We start from the raw sequence: 23195 nt of genomic DNA, 5'->3' as shown, positions 1-23195 counted from the left end.
AGCTATGCAAACACAACTGCTTCAAGGTAGAAACACGAATGGGACATAGGTAATCAAGCAATCGACTTTTGTACAAAGTCTCCTTCTGGTAAAATACTCAAATAAAAATAATAAATCTAAATTAAAACTGACAAAATAATTATTTAACGTCTTATGCTAATCCTTTTTAAATACTGGCCACATATAATTTTAATATTTTTACTGTTCATACAAAATTAGCATTGTCTTGATTGAAGGAAATAAATGTACAATTGTTCCACATCGTTCATGGATTTTAAATTAATTACGACTCTTAATTTGGTATATACAATAAAATTGAGAAGGGTTTTTTTTTATCAGTTCCGGAGGCTATCTGCTCATAATATACTCTATGGTTAACAACAACTCTCGACCGTGGTTCTTCTAGAAACTATCGTGATTATTTCTTATTAATTTCGTGGCCCTTTTTCATTCTCATCCGTCATCCGTCACTAATGCCGGCAGAGAAACTCGATTTAAAAAAACCGACAAAATGAAGAAAATACTTTAGTTTACTTTTATAAACCAAGGAAACACGTGAAGAAGCTCTAAACCTTATGTCTAATTCTACACACCCCAGCTACTTCCCCCCAAATGCAATTGCAGCCGCGTTCACATCGCGTGACGAAATCATAAAAGGAGCCCACTGGCTGAATCGGACTCATTCGAAAGAGCGCGTTTGCCCGCGCTGCGAATTTGAAAAAAGAATATTCCATAGATTTCAAATTTTAACTTTTTTTTTCATACAGTGATTTTCAAAAACTCAAACACGTTGCGTTCAAGTGCCAGTGTTTTTATCGTTGAAAGTTTGGCGTGTGACTTGATATTCGAATTCAAAGGTGATTGTTACTTTTTTTTATTTTTATGGGTGTTTTAGTGTTGTGATTGTGGATGTCTGTTTGGTAAGATACTTAAACAAGTAAATGATAAAGAGTACAGTGGAACGAATTAAATTATGGCTGAATCCGATTCATCTTTAAGTAAAACCGAATGAAAAAAATTGAATTTAATAATTTTAGAGATTCTTATAAAATAAAAGCAACGAACTTGGTAAAAATTGTATGTGACTAATACAAGAATTGATCTTTTTAATTGAAGATAGAATCCTCGTCCCACAATTAACAATGATATCGCATAGATGTATCGCGTGTACGTCAAGTCGAAATAAGAATCTTCCTATTTAGAAAGTTTCCGAGTAAGTTTTCTTAATAAAAACCGCTAAAATAAATAAATCAATAAATAAATGTGCAGAAACTGTAATCATGGTATTAAATATATTAAATATTCAAATGTATTAAAGTATTAGATTCTTTTCTTTATTCTTTATTGTACACAAATTATATTAAATTGTATTATATTAAATTAAAACCTTTTACAAACATTAATTTATTGTTATTACCTATTTATATCTTTGGCATTGTTTGGAATTTGATAAATTAAAATCCACAAGTTTTATTTTATTATATACTTAATGGTAATACTAATATAAAAAAGAGGGAAGATTTAAATTTATTGCAGTGGATACACTCAATAAAAACTTAAAAGATTTTTTTATCTATATAACGCTACATTATCAGCCAGTAACATGAGATCAATTTTATTAAAAAAAAACCATGCGAAGCCGAGGAAAATCGCTAATTGTATATCTAGATAGAGTAAAAAGATTAACAAACATCCAAAATAACGATTAGATGGAGCGCCGAATACCAAAAAATATCTCAAAAACAGTCAACCAATTGTAAACAAACGCAGCGCTTTTCACACAGATTGTTCAAATATTTAACCTCTTTTTTGGATGTTCTAATGTCTGAAATAAATGTAATTAAATGAAATGGATAAAACGAAAGCGGTTTATTTGATAAAAGTAACATATAACAAAATTAATACAATTTTAAAAGCGATACTTTTTAATTAAACATTGGGCAGTTTTACCGAAGCATTTTTAGAAATTTTTTTTTTTATATGTATATTATTGACCTAAAATAAATTGCTGTCTTTGTAAACAAAAACTTTATTTGCGTAGAGACATCGAACTTATTATTTATAGTAGTTTACGACGCCATTTAAGAACCAGAGGGAGACTTTGTACAAAAGTCGTTTGTTTGGGCACCTCTATCCCATTCGTGTTTCTACTGTGAAGTAGTTATGTTTGCATGGCTGTGTTTCGGTTTGAAAGATGGGATATGGCGTGAATTTACAGGGGTACAGAGCAATAATACCCGAGTCCTCAGAAATGGCAACACATGGGGAGAATTATTGGCGAAATAGTATACTCTGTTATGTCCATGGTACTGCTCATGTCTATAGGCGACGGTTACCACTATCCATCAGGTGGGCCGTCAGCTTGTTTGCCGTTCAAAGTTGCATATAAAAAAGATGATTTACTGAATCCTAATCATGATAATGATGATGATATCAGCCGTTACTATCCGCTGCTGAACATAAACCTTCCCCTATTGAGGGATTTTGCCAGTAGTTGCCATACTTGGCAGGCGGGTTAGCAACCGCAGTTAGGCTTTGGTGAAGTTTTAAGAGAGACCGTACTTCCCATTCCTGGATCATTAAGTTCCTTAAGTCGCCTCTTACGACATCCACGATAGAGGAAGGGGTGGCCTATTCTATGTTAGGATTACACAGCGATTTAAGATGTTTAACTGAATCCTAATCATGTTTTATATTAATTGCCTATATGACAAATACATGGGTGCCACAGTATATTCTGTGGCGTCCATTTTTTTTAATGGGTGATAATGGAATAACCCCGCCTGCATAAACATTATTTCACCTATACGAAGCTACATTATCGGCTAGTAACATAGACATACATATATTATATATGTATGTCTATAAATATATATTAGTATTATATTATTTTATAAAATTCTATCTACCCGTACGAACTTAATCGCATCTTACTACACTCACGGGAAAGGAAGGAGTGACCCATTATATTATTTTTTATACGACTTAGAATGGCAAACAAGCTGACGGCCCACCTGATGGAAAGTGGTAACCGTCGCCTATAGACATGAGCAGTACCATGGATATAACAGAGTATACTGTTTCCCCCATGATAGCCCCCATGCGTTGCCATTCCTGAGGACTTAGGTGTTATTCCTCTGTACCCTGTAAATAATATAATATAAATAAAAATAAAATATAAATAAAAGATCAAATATACCAATCAGCAAATGAATCATGATCAATAATGAAATGAATCAATATAATAAACACCAATGAAACACTACTGGCATAACAATAGCAAAATATCTTTGATACAAATAAAGCGAAAAATATTCTACGTGACTTCCGCACGTGTATCATTTAGACATCGTTAGATACGGTTCAACAACCGGTACGAAATGTGTTACATAGACAATTACATAGGAAAATAATATATAATTTCAGGCCATCAATAGAATTGGTGAAGACTCTAATTTTGACCATTAAAAGCATGTCTAAACGAATATTATGGTGAGTAAAGATTAGATTTTTTTTATAATGGATATTTAGACAGATAATGGAGATATTAGAGCGATTTTAAAAATTCTTTCACATATAGAAAGCTATATATATTATCAGCAAGTAAAATGCAATATACATATGTAACATTCTAATACAATATGTATTTATTAATATCCATTTAAATCCATATATTTTGTAGATTAAGGAAATATAATTAATAATACTATTATTACCTTTACATTATATAAAACATAATATTTATGAGTAGGTACGATAAACATAAAATATATTCATATTCATAAAACATTTTCGTTGCCTAAACTACCCTCATATTACTTGGCGTTGGTGTTATAAAGTAGATACATTTAATTTCATTTTGTACTTTGATTTTGATGTATTGTATTTTGATGAAAAAAAAAAATTAAAAAAAAAAACACAATTAACTGTTTATTTGTATATTTGTTTATGTATTGATTAGTTATTCATATTCGGAGTATAAATAGTTGTTGCACTTTAGCTGCCTGCTAACGACGTGCTTTCCAACTGTTTTGGGTTGACTGAAAGAGATCTTTGTCAAAGATAAGTTCACCCTTGCTTACAATATTTATGAACGCATTAACAATGTAGTTTACAAGTGCAATAAAATATATATATATATATATATATATATATATATTCTTTATTGCACTAGAACAAAAGATACAGCGATTAGTTTAACAACTTGCCATGCTGTAGCCTTTTTTTTTATACTACTGAGGTGGCAAACAAGCATACGGCCCACCTGATGGTAAGCGGTTACCGTAGCCTATGAACGCCGGCAATACCAGAGGTATTACGCGCGCGTTGCAGACCCTGAAGGAACCTCTTTATCCTTTTTTTGAAGGACCCCATGCTGTAGCCTCTTAGAAAAACCTCGACAGGGAGCTCTTTCTATAACCTGAGCGCTCGTGGGAGGAAATATCTCTAAAACCGCACTGTACGCTATAAATAGATCATAAAAACAAGTACATAATTATTAATTTAAATATACAACTTTTGTGGTAAACCGGTTAAACACACTGTCTTATTTACTAATAATTATGGAATACTGTTCTCACCCATGGGTAGGAGCGCCACAGTACCAGCTTCTCCCGTTAGACAACATTCAAAGCCGAGGGACTCGAATTATTGATGATCAGTGCCTTACTGTCCGACTCGACCCACTAAAACTGCGTAGAGATGTTGTATCTCTGTGCATTTTCTATCGAATTTATCATGGGAAGTGCTCTGAAGAATTGTTCAGATTAATACCTGCTGCTGATTTTCACCACCGTACAACCCGCCACAAACTAAAGTTCCATCCCAACTATCTAGATAAATGGCGGTTCTCAACCGAGCGTTTTTCAAGGCACTTTCTTTCACGCACAACCATTCATTGGAATCAACTTTCAGTAGCAGTATTTCCGAACCGATACGACATCTTAATCTTCAATAAAAGAGCATATTCCTTTTTAAAAGGCCGGCAGCACACCTGCAATACCTCTGGTGTTGCGGATGATTAAGGGCGGCGATAGTTACTTACCATCAGGTGAGCTGTATGCTCGTTTGCCCCTGTGTAAAAAAAAGTAGTTAGAATCGAAAACCGGGAATCGAATCCCGTACAATACAAACATTTGAATTCATTAATATATCTGTTTATATTAGTGAATGTTTTTCATTACATGATATATATGCAGTTACTAAAAAATTTTATACATTTTTATCAGTTGGCTAGTATAAATTTAGTGTTAACACGCAAGTCATATTAAAAAAAAAAAAAACCAGTGAATAATATATTACATTTAGTAGATAATGAAGTTTAATAATACTTAAATCTTAAAGATAAAACTCATAAAAGTCTATTTAATATGACATAGAATAGATATCTTTTCGAAATAGAAAACTATGTAAGGAACACAGGATTCTTATGGAAAAAAGTTTAAAGAACAGTATTAAAGGTAATGGAAAAGTATTATGTGATTACATCTCGAATTATCATGTAATCAATCAAGACATAACCGACGCTTGCTTCTTATACTATTCTCATGCCTTGTCTTTAAGGTATCTGCATAAAAGACTTAGAACTCTGAACAGTTTTAAACGTAGGTATCTTTTGCATCGGAATTTGAACCAATGAAGTTTTCATTTATACCAATTACAGTATTTATGAAATATCACTATTATAATATAATTTAAATAAATTTAAATTATATATTCTAATAATCAGAGCATTATTACTAGAAAGGCGTTATTTAACAATGTTGTGGTGAAAGCTAAATTGGTTAAAAAACTCATTAAAATAACTTTTTTGCTACCACGAAAACCGTTACGCTGTGTAAGTCGCGTGACTTTTAACAACGTTATTTTAACTGTTACGTATTGGTGAAATCCTTATGCTCTAATACCGACTACATGATCGCATCACACTACACCACAGATTCGTGCTCATTAATTCAATAAATGATAAAGATCTTACCAAATTATGTACCTACCTCGTTTTGAGGAAACATTTTAATATGGCAACTCTAATCTACTATTCCAATACCATAGAACGTAGATAGCGCATGTTTTTTTTAATTGAGATGCAATTCTTGATGAAGTTATTTATTTATTTATGTATATGCTAGCTTTATCCGTAACTTCGTCCGTTCTAAAAACGAGGGTTTTGCCAGTAGCTGTCATGGCAGGCATGATAGGCAGGCGGATTAGCAACCGCAGTTAGACTTTGGTGATATTTTAAATGGGACGGTGCTGCCCTTCCTCGACCATTAAGTTCCTACGATACCTATGAAAATGGAAAGGGTGGCCCGTTCTATGCCTGGACCACACGCTGGACTTGAAGACTATTATATACTATAAATACAAAAGTCGTCTTTTTAGATACCTCCACGTGTGTTCCTTTCTACCGCCAAGCGTCTATGCTTGCATGATTCTGTTTCAATTTTTAGAGTGAAAGTGGCAGAAGGGTAGAATATGGCAATAAAATAGGGTACACAGTAGTCCATAACAACGTATGAAAGGTACTCCAGGTGTCACAGTGTATTCTATGATATCAATGATGCTCGGTTATTACTTTTCACATCTATAAAGGTTATTACTTCATATCAAGCTTTGTCAGCTTGTTTTCCATTTGAATCTATCATCATTTCGAACCTAGTGCTAAAGACGTCTGTCCTTATATACATCTCTTGTTTCCTGCGCTTTCTTAACTCGTCTTATGCATGCACGTCGATCTCAGAAACTCTTGACTTGTCCTTCCGAAAGAACACGGTCTACGTGCCCATAATATGTTAATCTAGGTCTTCTCTGGTACCTATATTTATCCATATTTGCATTGTTTATCTGTTTAGCAACCTTTCACCTGACACTGTTCCCACTATGCCCGAACCACATTCGCTTATAGCGGAAAAGAATTTACTAACAAGCCTTGTCAGGTCGACCTCCACGCAGTTCCCCCTGGAAACCATTGTTATTTTAAACACTTGTCGCATTCATCACGATGGGCTAAGTGACCTGCTTTCATGCTTATCTATCATCCCTCACTGGAGCCTCGCCAGCATATACCGATAGAGCAGGCGGAGTAACCATTCTATTACCTATTAAAAAAACACATTCGCTTTGGAAGTAGCATAAAAAACTTGCACAAAGAAATTAGTATAAAATAAATCATCGTATTATTCGCATTTGCGCATACGCAACGCAACGTCAAGGTCCATGGAAAACGATGGCGTAAATCGACGCTTGTGAAATGAAATTATGGGGTCTTGCTGTATACTAGCGAGATGTTATTATTTAAATGGTGCAATATAATTATTCTCAATATTAGAAGTAATTTTTTCTTTGTCAATAGATAAAAATACTACTTAGAATCTATTAAGGCTACGAAAGTAGTTATTAAAAAAAATTTAATAAAATTACACTGCCCTGATATCAGCATATTTTTTTTTAGTTTTCCTTAAAGATGCCAACAAAATTTCTTATGCAACACAAAATAGCAAACAAGATGATGAAAAGGGGGGAAAGGGGTTGTTAGTAATGGAGACTGAGAATCCCATTGCTAGCAATATATACCCAAACAGGTCGACCTCCTCGCGGTTCCCCCTGGAAACTATCATGGTTAATTCCTGATGAATTCATCATGATGGGCTAACTGGCCTGTTTTCATTCTCATCTATTATCCTTCACTGGTGCTCCGCCAGCGTATCCTGTTAGCGCAGGCGGGGCTACCATACCATTTTCACCCATCAAAAAAGAAACGTGATGAAAAGAAATTAATACCCGTTGCCTTAAAAAAAACATTTCCATGAAAAGTTTATGTATATTATCATCGCATGCACTATTTCATTAATTAATTATTCTTACAGTTAAATTATGTATTTCTGCTATGAAGCTACAGGCTTGTAGTTTAATTTACGTTGTAATTCGATAGTAAATCGAGTATAGACGATAGAGAAATTTTCGAGATGAGACACAATATATGTATGTATAAAATAACTTTAGAGTTATTTTATGGGGTTAGCCCCATGTGGTTCCGACATAAGATGGGCTACCTCTTCTTTTCCCCCGGGTGTTTTTTTTTGGGTGAAAATGGCATGGTGACCCTGCCAGCACTATCGGTATATACTGATACCCCAGTAAGAGGTGATAGGTGAGGATGAAAGCCGGTCAGTTGGCCCATAGTGATGAATTCATAAAAAAACAATCAAGATGGTTTCCAGGGGCAACTGCGTGGAGTTCGACCTGATAAGGTATATTTTTAGCAATGGGGCCTCTAGTCCCATTACTAATAATCCCATTCCCCTTTTCCGTGGGTGTTGTAAAAGGCGACTAAGGGAACATAATGGTCGGAGGATGGGCAGTAGCGTCTATCTTTACACATTGCCAAAGCCTACCTGGTGGTAGGTAACATGCCAGCCAAGTATGGCAATTACTGGCAAAACCCCTCAAGAGGAGGGCTATGTTCAAGAGTGGACAATTAATGGTTGACATAATGATGATTAATTCTATTACTTTAAAAATCCATCCATGGTGTTCCACTATTGGATAAAGCTGTCCCCGACTCACGTTCTACTTCCTTTCCTTGAACCTACTGTGTCATCAAAAATCAATACATTTTGTACGTAAAAACTGAAAAAAATCGGACTTTAAGAAAGTAGGTAACTTGCTGAGATTTTACATTGTACGTTCTAAATAGACATGTAACGTTTGTTTTCAGAACCAGTCAAAGCCAAGATGACTCTAGAACAGCCAACTGGTGAGATGTGGCAGAAGATCAGGGAGGAGCTGAATGAAAACCAAGAGACCAAAGACGCAGACCTCGCACACATTAAAGAATGGCTCAAGCAACAACCCCATTTACCTGATGAGTTTGGTAAGGATTTTTTAATAGGTAAAGATTTTATTATTCAAGCTAGAGCTGCCGTTGCTAACAATTGCAACACAAGAGAAGTTGCTAGTACATTGACAGTCTTTGAAATTTTGTGGCTAGATTTTTTGAAAATTTCCATGATTTTGTGTAAGGGCAAAATTTTAAAGAACAGCCCATTTTACAACCCAGGTAAATGCACGCAAAGTATATGCTGTCCAAAAAAATGTGTTATACATAATAATATATCACATTTTTTGGACAGCAGATAGATAAAGTGGTGCACCTGTCTCTACTAATTTATTTAATGGCGTGATTCCAGTAAAGATAAATACAGGTCAGTTGGCTCATCGTAAAGTATTCATCACAAATTAACCATGGTAATTATCAAGAGAACCGCGTGAAGATTGATCTGACAGGTTATATTATTGGCAATTGGAACTATCCTTCTTATCCAATCTTCTTTCAAGTTATATTCGATCTTTCTTATCGGAATAGTTAAACTATGTATCTCATATTCCATTACATATCATTATTCCTGCAGATGATCAGCGGATCATGACCTTCCTTCGTGGCTGTAAGTTCTCTCTGGAGAAGACCAAGCGCAAACTGGACATGTACTTCACTATGCGCACAGCTGTGCCCGAATTCTTCAATGACCGTGACGTCACACGCCCTGAACTCCAGGAGATTTTGAACATGGTGTAAGTTCCAATATAATGCAAATTCTAATTAATTTCTCTTTATAAAAGACTACGTAGCACTATGTTGTATATTACTGACCATTATTGTACCTATTTATTTTATATTAGCCATCAGTCCCGGTGTTGCATGATTTTTTTATGCAACTTAGAATGGCAAACAAGCTGACCAGGTGGGCCACCTGATGGAAAGTGGTAGCCGTTACCTCTAGACATGAGCAGTACTATGGGCATAATAGAGTAGACTGTTTCACCCATGATACCCCCCATGCGTTGCTATTCCTGAGGACTAAGGTGTTATACCTCTGTAGGCTATTAATACCAGAGGGAAACTTTGTACAAAAGTCGATTGCTTGGGTACCTCTGTCTCGTTCGTGTTTCAACCGTAAAGCAGTTGTGTCTGCATAGCTGTGTTTCAGTTAGAAGGGTGGGATATGGCGTGAATTTACAGGGTACAGAGAAATAACACCTGAGTCCTCAGGAATGGCAACACATGGGGGGTATCATGGGCGAAACAGTATACTCTGTTATGTCCATGATACTACTATTCATGTCTATAGGCGACGGTTACCACTTTCCATCAGGTAACTGTCAGCTTGTTTGCCATTCTAAGTTGTATAAAAAAAAAAATTCACTGCCATATCCCACACTTCAAACCGAAACATAACTGCTTCACCGTTGAATTTATAAAATAAAATACAGCTCATGTTAAACGTTAATAATGTTATTGTTAAATAAATGTTAACTATTATTTTTACTATTACAAACAAAGAAATTTACCAACTAAGAATATTATAAAGGCGAAAGATCAAATTTATTCAATTTTGAAGAAAAAGTCTGAGCATTCTTCATTATAATATACTTAGTTTAGAAAAGTACATTAGAAACACTAAATTTGTCAATAACATTATAGTCCTCATTAATAATAACTTATGTGGGATGCCATAGGAATCACAGTATATTCTGTGACGTTCATAGTGTTTTTAGTATACATAGAGGACGGTTACCACTTTCCATCAAATGGCCCATTAGCTTATTAGCCATTTGAAGTATTATAGAAAATATAAATTATATAATAAATATATAATAAACACATATATGTAAATCATTTGAAAATCTCTTAAATATGACATTAATAAATATTTAAACATGTAGATAGTAAATAAACTATTATTATAATGCAATTATTTGTCTGTCACTCATTGTCAAATTTATAATACGTCAATACAGTTAATTTCTTTAGTCAAAACTACTATTACTTACTTATATTATAAAATTATTACTAAACGATGTCTGTACATAGTTAATATTTAAGAAAAAAATAATATTAAATCAATAGATACCAAAACAATATTTTTTTTAGAAATTTTGTTTGTCCCTTTGTATGTTTGTTCCGGCATCATGAAAAAACTATTGCACCAAATTATTATACGGTTTTCATAATTGTGTTTCTGAATCAGATTTAGATTTTAACATAGAACTCAGATTCTAAGTTAGACGAACTTAGAATCTGATATGTTTTATCTTGAAATGGTCTGTTTCACTGGTTTACCAACTTCTGAAATCCATGCATACGAAGTAGCAAGCAGAAAAATAGTAAAGATATATAAATAAATTTCTTAATAATCTTGCAAATACGAAAGTCACTTTGTTTATTACCTCTTAACGCGTTAATGGCTGAACCAATCATCATGAAGTTTATCATACATACAGTATTTTAGATAGAAAAGAATATAAATTAGTTTGGGCATAAAAAATATCCCAGTTTACCAACAATATCCCTGTCACATAATTTATATCAAGTGTAATTCTACATAATGTACTCATAATTCAAGCCAATACTAAGAATACTATGGGCCAACCTTTTCATTCCCGTGGGTTTCGTAAGAGGCGACTAAGTGCAATTAATGGTCGAGGGATGGGCAGCAGCGTCACTCTTTAAACATCACCGAAGCCTAACTACGATTGGTAACCCATCTGCCAAACTTGACAACTACTAGCAAACGGCTCAACAGGTGGGAGGCTCCAATATGTTCAACAGTTTACAATTAAAGGTTGAGAATATATGATATGTTACGATAATGAATGCTTATAACATTCATTCTTACATTGGCCATACACGTATTAATAAATTGGGTCTAGGTGGCCCCATTGCTAGCAATATACTCTCAGAAGAACCTCCACGCGATCCCCATGGGTACCATCGTAATTAATTCCTGGGAAATTTATCACGATGGCCCAACAGACTTCATCATCGTCATCTAGGCGGTTACTTCATTATCATCTTTTAAAAAAGACCCTATATGTTCAGTTACAACCGTCTGGATACCAGAGGGAGACTTTGTACAAAAGTCGATTGCTTGGGTACCTCTGTCCCATTCGTGTTTCAACCGTGAAGCAGTTGTGTTTGCATGGCTGTGTTTCGGTTTGAAGGATGGGATATGGCGTGAATTTACTGGGTACAGAGGAATAACACCTGAGTCCTCAGGAATGGCAACGCATAGGGGTATCATGGGGGGTATAACCAGTATACTTTGTTATGTCCATGGCACTTTCCATCAGTTAGAATGGCAAACAAGCTGACGGCCCGTCAGCTTGTTTGCCATTCTAAGTTGTATAAAAAAAAAATGCCAAAGGATATTTTGTATCTACTTTTTAATAAATTTAATACTGTTATTAAGAAATACTTATTGAACAATGCCTATTACACACTAAACGATTACTCCAATAACAAACGTGCATAGAGTCAGAGGGCTGTGTAATTTTGACATTTAAATAAATACGCACAATATAAACAGAGAGGGGGGAAAAGAATTGTTAGTAATGGAGACTGAGATCCCATTGCTAGCAATATACCCAACCAGGTCGACCTCCTCGCGGTTCTCCCTGGACTATCATGGTTAATTCCTGATGAATTCATCATGATGGGCTAACTGGCCTGTTTTCATTCTCATCTATCACCCTTCACTGGTGCTCCGCCAGCGTATCCCGTTAGCGCAGGCGGGGTTACCATACCATTTTCACCCATCAAAAGAAAAAAAAAATTTACAGAGATATAAAAAAAATAATTTGTTAATTTTAAACTTTCGCGTTGTTTACACACATTTTAAGTACATTATCGGGAAATGTCGGCAGTAAAGAAACAGGTATGTAGTACAATATAGTAAAGTACTACTTACCTTCAAAATTTTTCATCTCGTTAAGTCCCGATAGTGTACTTAAGAAAAGTAACTGTTGAGTTTCTTGCGACTTCTTCTCAATAGATAACAACTTTCCAAACCTTGCATTCATCCATCTATACTTATAATAAATCTGTAGAGAGGTCAATTTTGTACATGAAATATATTTCCAAAATAACTAGCAGGGGATGATTACTGATCGATACTGATGCCAAAAATGCAATCAGTGAAATTTTTGTCTATCTGTCTGTCTGTATGTTCGTTATAGAAACAAAAACTACTCGACGAATTTTAACGAAACTTGGTACAATTATTATTCATACTCCTGGGCAGGTTATAGTATACTTTTCATCACGCTACGATCAATAGAAGCACAGCAGTGAAGGGAAAACGGGAGAAGTTACTCCATTTTTAAGCTTCCGTCGCGTGTGCAGTCTTAATGGCCACTTTTTAAAATGCAAAAATTTCCATCTGTTCGAAGCTGGGACGGGCTACTAGTAAAGAATAACAATTTAAAAGTGCTTATAAACAAGTCTATTTGAATAAAGACAAATTAATTTTCAAATTGAAATATTTTATTTTCCAGCCATATGCCACCCCTACCCGGTCTTACGCCTGAGGGTCGACGGGTGACCGTCATGAGAGGTAATATCATTGAAAAATATCTTCTATCTCGTTCTATGGTATTGTTTTAGGTATTACTGTATTTATTATCTTTTAACATTGAATGAGACGTAATATATATTTTATTGTTATTATAATTTACAAGTGTTAATAATAATAGTCACTATAAAGTTTTTTTTTTTACAACTTAGAATGGCAAACAAGCTGACGGCCCACCTGATGAAAAGTGGTAACCATCGCCTATAGACATGAGCAGTACCGTGGACATAACAGAGTATACTGTTTCGCCCATGATACCCCTCATGCGTTGCCATTCCTGAGGACTCAGGTGTTATTCCTCTGTACCCTGTAAATTCACGCCACTTAGTCGCGAAGCAATGTGCCGGGTCGTTGAGTTCCCTAAAACATAGTAGAGAGCAATGATAGCTGGCTCATCCGTCATACTCGTGAACGGGTGCTGTTTGCATAGACTGCTGTGTTCATGTTTGCTTGTTTATTTTCCATTTAATAATACTTATAATAGAACTGAATTTAAATATAAAATCACCTTGTATATAATTAAAGACTTAAGTTTCTTGCGGGTTCTTCTAAGCAGATAACAGCATCCCGAACCCAGCAGTACGATCGTATTTAATTGACGATTCCCTTTATTCTATTCCATTCTAAAAATATGCAGATATTTATAAGTGACTATTATCGAAGTTTCGTATATATTCGTATATAAATTTATTTAACATCAAGCAATTTTTTTACTATAAATAAAAATAGAATGGTAACCCCGTCTGCGCTATTGGTATCCGCTGACGGGGTACCAAATATCAATTATTCCATTATGGGACTACTAATATTTAACATAGAACGTTGGTGGGCATATTGCTTTGTGTAAATAAGGTCCCGTGTTCGATTCCCGGTCGAGTCAATTTTGGAATGATCTTTTCTGCATTGGCTACGATTCGAGTGCTCTGATTTCACATAAAAAAGGTGTCCTGGCTTGAGGACTAGACAATTGGTTTGATTTAGTGGCCTTTATTATTATTATTATTAATCTAGATACCAGGAACTCAGGAACTTTGCTGTCTCTTTATCTTGCTTTCATGTAATTTTGTTTACGTACATATTGTCAATCTTTATAACCTGGGTCATTTTTTAAAGGTAACAATAAAGAGTTTCTATTCATTTACGCTAATTTCCGGGAGAAGTATCCCGGATAGTCATTGAGTATTTTTAATCATGTTTTTATTGACCAGAGGGAGACTTTGTACATAAGTCGATTGCTTGGGTACCTCTGTCCCATTCGTGTTTCAACCGTGAAGCAGTTGTGTTTGCATGGCTGTGTTTCGGTTTGAAAGGTGGGATATGGGGTGAATTTACTGGGTACAGAAGAATAACACCTGAGTCCTCGGGAATGGCAACGCATGGGGGATATCATGGGCGAAACAGTATACTCTGTTATGGCCATGGTACTGCTCATATCTATAGGCGACGGTTACCACTTTCCATCAGGTAGGCCGTTAGCTTGTTTGCCATTCTAAGTTGTATAAAAAAAGATTGCCTTACAGAAGAGCTAAGAGCCGATTTTTCCCAGGTCTCGACAAAGATGTGCAAACACCAAACGTTGCTGACGCCTTCAAGCTGGCTTTGATGCTTGGTGATGTGAGGTTGGCAGAAGAGAAGGAAGGCGTTGCTGGCGATGTCTACGTCTTGGATGCGTCAGTGGCTACACCTACGCATTTCGCCAAATTCACCCCAACATTGGTGAAGAAGTTTTTAGTTTGTGTACAGGTTGGTATAAAATATTGTGAAAAGTTTCATAAGTAAAATTGGATAATATATACAAATATCTGTCTATATATTTTAGTTACAATATCTTAATATTGGCCCAATAACAAAAAAGAATTGCCTAGATAGATTTTTGCTAATAAAGACGTGGAGTTTGTATGTTATTACCTTTCGGCGCCTTAGCAGATCGACTAATTGCCACAAAATTCGATATATATATATATATATATTGTACAACTTAGAATGGCAAACAAGCTAATGGCCTACCTGATGGAAAGTGGTAACTGTCGTCTATAGACATGAGCAGTACCATGGCCATAACAGAGTATACTGTTTCGCCCATGATACCCCGCATGCATTGCCATTCCTAAGGACTCAGGTGTTATTCCTTTGTACCCTGTAAATTTACGCCATATCCCACCCTTCAAACCGAAACACAGCCATGCAAACACAACTGCTTTACGGTTGAAATAATTCTTACACATTGTATTTAAGATGGGGAAAGATATAGGCTACTTTATATTTAAATCAATTAATACATCCCGATAGTACGAACTAAGTCGAGGGTAAAAACTAGTCAATAAGTACATTTATTGATTTATATAAGTACTAGCTTTTACACGCGACTTCGTCCGCGTAACCGAGATATAATTACTAACCGGCATAAAAAGGAACATATATCCTTTTCTATCACGTGTAGTACATGTATAGGTACATACCAAATTTCATAATGATTGGTTAAGGCGTTAGGAGGTAACAAATAAATAAATTTACTTTCATATTTATAATATTAATTAAAGGATCCACATTTATACAATCATTAATGATCAACAGGAAGCATATCCAGTAAAACTAAAGGAGGTGCATGTCATCAACATATCTCCACTAGTGGACAAGATTGTCAATTTCGTAAAACCATTCATCAAGGACAAGATCAAAGACAGGGTAAGACTTTTTTATGCAACTTAGAATGGGAAACAAGCTGACGACCCACCTGATGGAAAGTGGCAACCGACGCCTATAGACATGAACAGTGTTATAGACATAACGCCTACGTTACTCTTTATACGTTGCCATGCCTGAGGACTTAGGTGTTATGCCTCTGTACCTTGTAATTTCATTACCATATCCTAATATTTAAACCGAAACACAGACATGTAAACACAACTGCTTCACGGTAAGATAGATCCAAGCATATAATTTTTGTAAAGTCTCCCTCTCGTTTATAATAATTTGACCAATTATGGTAGGTATATCAAAATTTTGTAGGAGCAATATTCTGTCAACAATGAGTTGAATGAACCTTATACAGTTCTTTGCCCATGCTATTTAGTACTACATACTTTTGTATAGATTTCTAGAAGATTTTAGATCTTTAATGTGTGATAATGAAGTGGTAATCCCCACCTGTTCTATCAATATACACTGGTGAAACACCAGTAAGTTATGTATTCTACAAGAATTAAGCACGGTGGCTTACAAAACGAACCACGTAAAAGTCAAGAATTGCTAGTATATTGCTAGAAATGGGGCTGTTAGATTCCCATTACTAACAAAATGCCTTTCCTTCAAAGGTTGTAAATTGGAACACATAAGAAGATTTAAAGAAACAGACCGACATACATCATTTTTAAAAAAAATATTGTTTTGGTTTCTATCTCTCCTTTAGAAATCATTTACATAAATTTTTTCACTATATCTTCCATGTACAGACATCATTAAGTTTATTATTTATTAAGATAAGCTAAGAAATAAAAATAGTAAGAGAAGATAACTTTATTAAGCATTCATACGAGTAGTATATGATTTTAAAGACAGACTTAATGCAACATTGACAGTAAACGTTTACAAATTGTGTATTCCAGATCTTCCTTCACTCGGATCCCAATGAATTATACAAATACGTACCTAAAGAAATGCTTCCAGCTGAGTTTGGTGGTAACGCTGGCACAATGGCTGACCTCCACAGTAAGTTATATACAAAATATTATAGCAAATAATTTGTTTTAACAGGACTTAATGACTTTTAATTAATTAAACTTAATGACTTTTAATCAATTAAACTTAATGACTTTTAATCAATTAAACTTAATGGCTTTTAATCATTTAAACTTAATAACTTTTAATCAATTAAACTTAATTATTTCTTTCACTTAATGACAATTACTAACAAAACTCCCCTTATGAGGAAGGCTTATGTTCAGCAGTGGACATTAAGGGCTGAAATAATAATAATAACTTTTAGTTAATTAAACTACCTTTATTATATTATATTACCTTTGTAACCAAGTTTTATTAAAATTAATACAGAAACGCTCAAAATAATTTTAATAACAAATCGAAAAACCTTTGTTTGAAACTGGATTAATTCAATCAATTAATCCAATTTCAAACAAAGGTTTTTGTTTTGTCAAAGGTTGACTGGGAGAGAATTCTATATAGTATTAAGTCCGCCTTTTGTACCAGACATCTTTTTGTAATGTGGTCAATAAAGAATAAATAAATAAAAAATAAAAATGAGGAGGTTCTCGGTTCGGTTGTATTTTTTCTGTTTGTTATCTTACAACACCATTAGTCAAAAACAAAATTTGAATTTTTTTTATGTCAAAAGATGTACTTTTAGTTTGGTCTCATAGAAATTTCATCAAAATTTATTGAGTAGTCTAATTTTCAAATCAATATAACTCGATTTTTTATTCAAAATAATTAAATTTGTCACGATTGAAGTCAGTTATTTTTGTGAAACACAACTTTTTGAATTATTAGTACTCTTACTACTATTGGACTTCAATAGACTGATTTATATATCTTATGTATTAAGAATAACCATTGGTTTGTTTATATTTTCATTAAATTCTATTGAAACAAAACATATATGTATACATATACATATTCTATTCGACTCGTAATACTCTGTTTACACTAAAAAAATGATTTAACACATTTCTACAAAAAACATCAACTTAAATTAGTTATTTTGTTGTAAAAACTAAACTCCTGAACCAATTTTGAAAATATTTTTATGGAACCAATCTCTAAATGTATATATCCTTTCAAACAAAAAAGGATTTTACAAATCAATTACGATGCTAGTTGAGTTATGATCTAATATAAAAAATAAATCAAACAGAAATGAAAACTTCCTTCTTATTGAAATCAGGTGAATAACTTCTGTTCTGGGTGATGCCTCCAGATTTTCTTTTATCTGGTTTCTCATAACACAGCATGTTTGTTGGAGAGTCCCAGTTGGAGGACTAAGTGAAACAAAAATTTACAGTACTCGCGAATACCTTTAAAAAGGTCTATATCACTGGTTATTTAATTAGAATTATTTTGTTTAATTCCACTACCATTAGTATATGTGTGACTGCCAACACTCGAAGATTGACCACCACTATTACTACCAGAGTTTTCACAGCCTTCCATATTAGCTATTAATCTTCGACTGTCATTTTGTTCACGCACGTTTTGCAACACGTGTTTCACTTCTAAATGAGGCATCTTCGGGCAAATTATTATTAGGTCATTGCTCGGAGCCTGGTGTTAACCGTTTGACGGTTAATGTTGCATAAATAATTCACAGATTGGGTATAAACATACATGAACAAAAAGGTAGCAGAATTAAACAAAAAAAAAATTATCAAATAACCAGTAATATAGATGTTCTTTAAAAATCTTAATGTTTACTTACCTAACTACAGGGACAAATATATATTTAGTGTCACAAATCAAGTATTCTGCATCATATGGTCTTATTTGCTTTACCCAAGATGTTTGAATTGTAAGCAATGTATTATAATAATATTTGTAAAATAATATTGAAGTTCCCAACAGTTATATTTTAAGATCCTTTGTTTCGTCTCCAAATCTATACATACGTGAGTAATAGAAATAAAATGGGCATCAACTTGTTTGACATTGCAAATTATATATATTATAAATCATGTCCCATAAAAAAAAATACCTGAGTTGTAATAGTTTTGAACTGTCAATTCATATATTATCAAAGGCCAAATTAATCAAAATCATTATTTTTGAAGACAATTTAAACATAATTAAACTTTGGCATTGTTTATATATATTTTAAATTCACAATTGAGACTTAACGCGACATAACTAATACCTACATATCTAATTTTTATCGCCGACGTTTCGACGAAGATTAAAATGAACGGCGCGGCGTCTCCTACTGGCAACCTGCTCAGTTTCTCCGGCCACCGTTACATTATTAAGTTGTCTATGTCCACCCTACACACTATTCACTGCAGTCTTCCCGTAACCACGACGTGGTACAGTCCAAATAAAAACGTCAGCAATAATAATCAGGTATAGGTAGATACTATTTACCTGTAATCGCGTCGCGATAAGGCCCAATCATATATTTAAAATTTAACCATAGATGTAACGCCTATAATAATGATGAATAATCTTATTGCAGAGGCTTGGGTGAAGAAATTAGAAGAATACACACCATGGTTCGCAGAACAAGAGAAGTTGAAGGCCAACGAAGAGTTAAGACCAGGAAAGCCTACCAACTATGATGAACTGTTTGGCATAGATGGATCCTTCCGTCAATTAGTTATTGACTGATCTCAAGACAGTCTATAGGTACAAGTGACGCGTAATATCAATGATAAATATGTTTACTCTATCAATCATACAGGAAGTAACGACACCGTGTGTTTTATATCTCATTAGAACACATGTGATATTAGCAGAATTTTTAATTCGCTGTTAAATTTGCTAAAAGTGATTGTTTACGCCAATGAGCGAAATGTAAACGTATTCATAATTGTTATATTTGTCACTTGTCAGACTCAGAATAGGTTAGAGTACCTCATCATCGTTAATGATTGGTTTACAAGTGTCTATAGAATTCTTTCTTTTGGTATGTTATTAACTTCAATAAGTACTACTTGGAATTTGGACAAATAATAACATTTCTACTATCTTGCTGTTAAAAATTATCATATTAATATTCAAAAGTTTACGTTAATTAGATACTTTATTCGATTTTCATAAACAAAACATAAAAATTATAATAAAATAATGTTACATATAAAAATGGAATTATCCATAATAACAAATTGAATTGACACTATTATTCATAATTTGTTTTTAGTCTATACCCGTAATCATAGTCTGTCATATTGTTTTAACATTATGGAAGGTGTTAAAGTAATTTCTGATACATTGTATTTGCATTTAAATATCTCTAGTTACAACTTTGTGGCATGTAATATCACTTATGTTTGTATTGTATAAATAAACATATAACGATTTAAAAGAATATATTTCTATTGACTCCTTGATGAGGTACTGTTCTTAGCGTCTTTTACTGTCGCTTCATCGGTTACCACTTGTTTAATTCTTATTATAAATTGTTTTATTGTCAACCAAAGTTATTGCTCAAGGCATACTGCGTTCATTGTAGATATGTTATAAACTTTGTTTTGTGTTTTCGTTAAGATTTTTTTTTTTACTATTAAATACTATCTTTTTTATATTGGTTTTCTTTTATATTCTTATCTTAATTATTGTTTAGTTTAAACATACAATATTTGGTTATAAAATTGCAAATTTCATAAGCTATTTAGTAATCTATTGTCATACATTTTACTGGCTTGACCTTCCATCATTATTTGGAATCAACATAATGTTTACGTTATATTATGAGGTGATGTTTCCATATACTCATATTTATAGACATATACTAATATATTTACCTTTCGTATTAACATTTTTAGGTATATTTATTTATTTAATTACACTTTGTACCATACAAAACGATTTATTACTATAAATAACTTAGACCTAGTGATATAAAAAGTGTTCTCTTCCTAATCTTTGGGTAAATAATATTGAAAACAAAATAGTAAAGACAGATAATGCACTGTAACATACAAATACATATACGCATAGATAAATCTATATATACATAGTTATAATAGCATACATATGTAACAAGAGATAATAAAGGCAGAAGATGAAGACAATAAACTATAAGTATTTAGAGAAAAAATAGAGAAACTAGACTCTTTTTAATATATACGTCATGATTTATGCACAGGTAAAATTTAATATGCTACGCCGAATCATAAGTCATTAAAACTATGTCGCTTCACAGAGTGTTACAAATTACAATAAATCTAAATGGCAGATAGTCGCTGTGATTCGGATTAATTCGTAAGTCATCGACTAAGCTCGATTGGCAATGAAATGAAATCATACAGAGCGACCAAATAGAGACTTCACAACACTAGTTCAAAGTCATAAAAATCACAATTCATATTTCACTTTCAACAGCAAATAGTAGCTAGTGCGATATTAAGTCATTGCGAGCGAAAATCACATCGTGTAATTTATCACTGATGAGATCACAGTGAAAAAAAATGTATAAAGTGATAACGCATTAAATGTAGCTATAATTTATATGCCTACTTTATGTATGTTAACTCTCATTGAGATAGAAGCAATGGAACGTCAAATACTGCGGTTCTAACAGACCACTTTCGTTTCCACATTTATTAATCTGTTCATACTTCGTCTATTACGAATATATAAAACAGATAGAAAACAATTAACAAAGCAACTAACTATTGATTTTTAAGATAATTATTTTATTTTATTTATTCATTAGTACAAATATGTGTACATGGCGGACTTAATGCTAAAAGCATTCTCTCCCAGTCAACCATAGGGAAGTGTCAGAATACTCGAATGCGGTACTACTAATTATTGATATACATACACACTAAAAATTACATATATAAACTAATAAATATATATGAATAACAAATATACTTACACATATATGATATATACTATATTATACACGAAATTAAGAATAATATAAAGCACTTACTGCTCGGATAAAAATAAAAAGTGAGCGTGAACGCTTTTTTTGAAAGACGGTTTAGATCATGTTAATTTTTGTTATACAACTAAGATTTACAAACAAATCGACGGTAATAACAGAAAGCGCTAACTACAGCCTATTTCTATGAACAGCACTATGAAACCTATTACTAAATAATCGCCACACCACATAACGTAAAAAATAAATTCAAGTCCAAATAACATCAATAGCTAAAATATTTGCAAACTGCTGTCCAGTCGAGCGTTTAGTCCACTTGCTCAGTCATGACATTTAGCTACTGCATTGCTACAACTGGAGCGAACCTCTTGTTACGCAGTATTGGAAGTCGCAAATTAATCACGTGCCTAATTGCGCATGAAAATGTGGTTAATTGGTATGAAAAGTATAATTTTGTTAATTAAAACCCTTTTCCATCCGGCCTGGAGTATAACTCCTATAAAATAATATCGAATAAAGTAACATCTTAAAATGTTATAATTTTTATACATTTATTATTTATTATATATTTCTTTTCATTATTTTTTTGTGGATTTTATACACTTATCTATGTATTCATAAAAACAAAAACTTGTATAAGCCTTTATTAATTATTACAGTGTTTTATCACCTTATTTTAAATTGGAAATTTAGTACAAAAAAAGAGACAGAACAGTTCTGATTTTCAGAGAATAGCTAAAATAGATTTATGAGACGTTTGAGGTTTTTATGAATAAGAACATAAAAGTGCCAATAAATATCCTAACGTGTCTATATATGTATAACTAGCGACCTGCCCCGGCTTCGCATGGGTACAATATTTCTTTGTACAAGATTTAAACTGTTCAACACATTTTAGTAAGACTGATATTTGAGCGTGTGTAAAAATTAAAATAAACGGCTTGTAAAATTTATTTTACTCTCAATATAAAAACTATGTTTTTGACTGAGATATTAAACTTAGATATATGGTGTCGTGGACTTTTTTATAAAGCTAAACGTAATGAATATTTATTCTTTATTTCAACTAGTTCAGGTAGCGCACGTCATATTGTAAATTTACTCCCGTCTCCAATTATACATATCTATTACCTATATTAATTTATCAAATATATATATTTAGGAAAATAAAATGCAGTCTATAGCACTCAAGGGTAATACACTTTTCTAACAGTAAAAGGAGTCAAAAT

The 23195-nt window shown here is 33.3% G+C and overlaps 1 protein-coding gene across 1 annotated transcript; it reads left to right on the top strand.

Moving 5' to 3' along the window:
* Positions 1-687: 687 nt before the first annotated feature.
* On the top strand, positions 688-20640 carry LOC113515040 (alpha-tocopherol transfer protein-like). The gene is made up of 8 exons (XM_026899168.3): positions 688-857; positions 8717-8872; positions 9411-9570; positions 13333-13391; positions 14956-15152; positions 15984-16094; positions 17015-17117; positions 19588-20640. The coding sequence occupies exons 2-8, from the start codon at positions 8734-8736 to the stop codon at positions 19737-19739; spliced, it is 921 nt and encodes a 306-aa protein (XP_026754969.1). The 5' UTR covers positions 688-857; positions 8717-8733; the 3' UTR covers positions 19740-20640.
* Positions 20641-23195: the final 2555 nt, after the last annotated feature.

This window comes from Galleria mellonella, unplaced genomic scaffold (genome assembly GCF_026898425.1).
Source record: "Galleria mellonella isolate WM207_F2 unplaced genomic scaffold, CSIRO_AGI_GalMel_v1 utg312, whole genome shotgun sequence".
NCBI lineage: Eukaryota > Metazoa > Arthropoda > Insecta > Lepidoptera > Pyralidae > Galleria > Galleria mellonella.
Note: the sequence above shows the minus strand (reverse complement) of the source record. Positions and strands in the feature narration are given on the sequence as shown.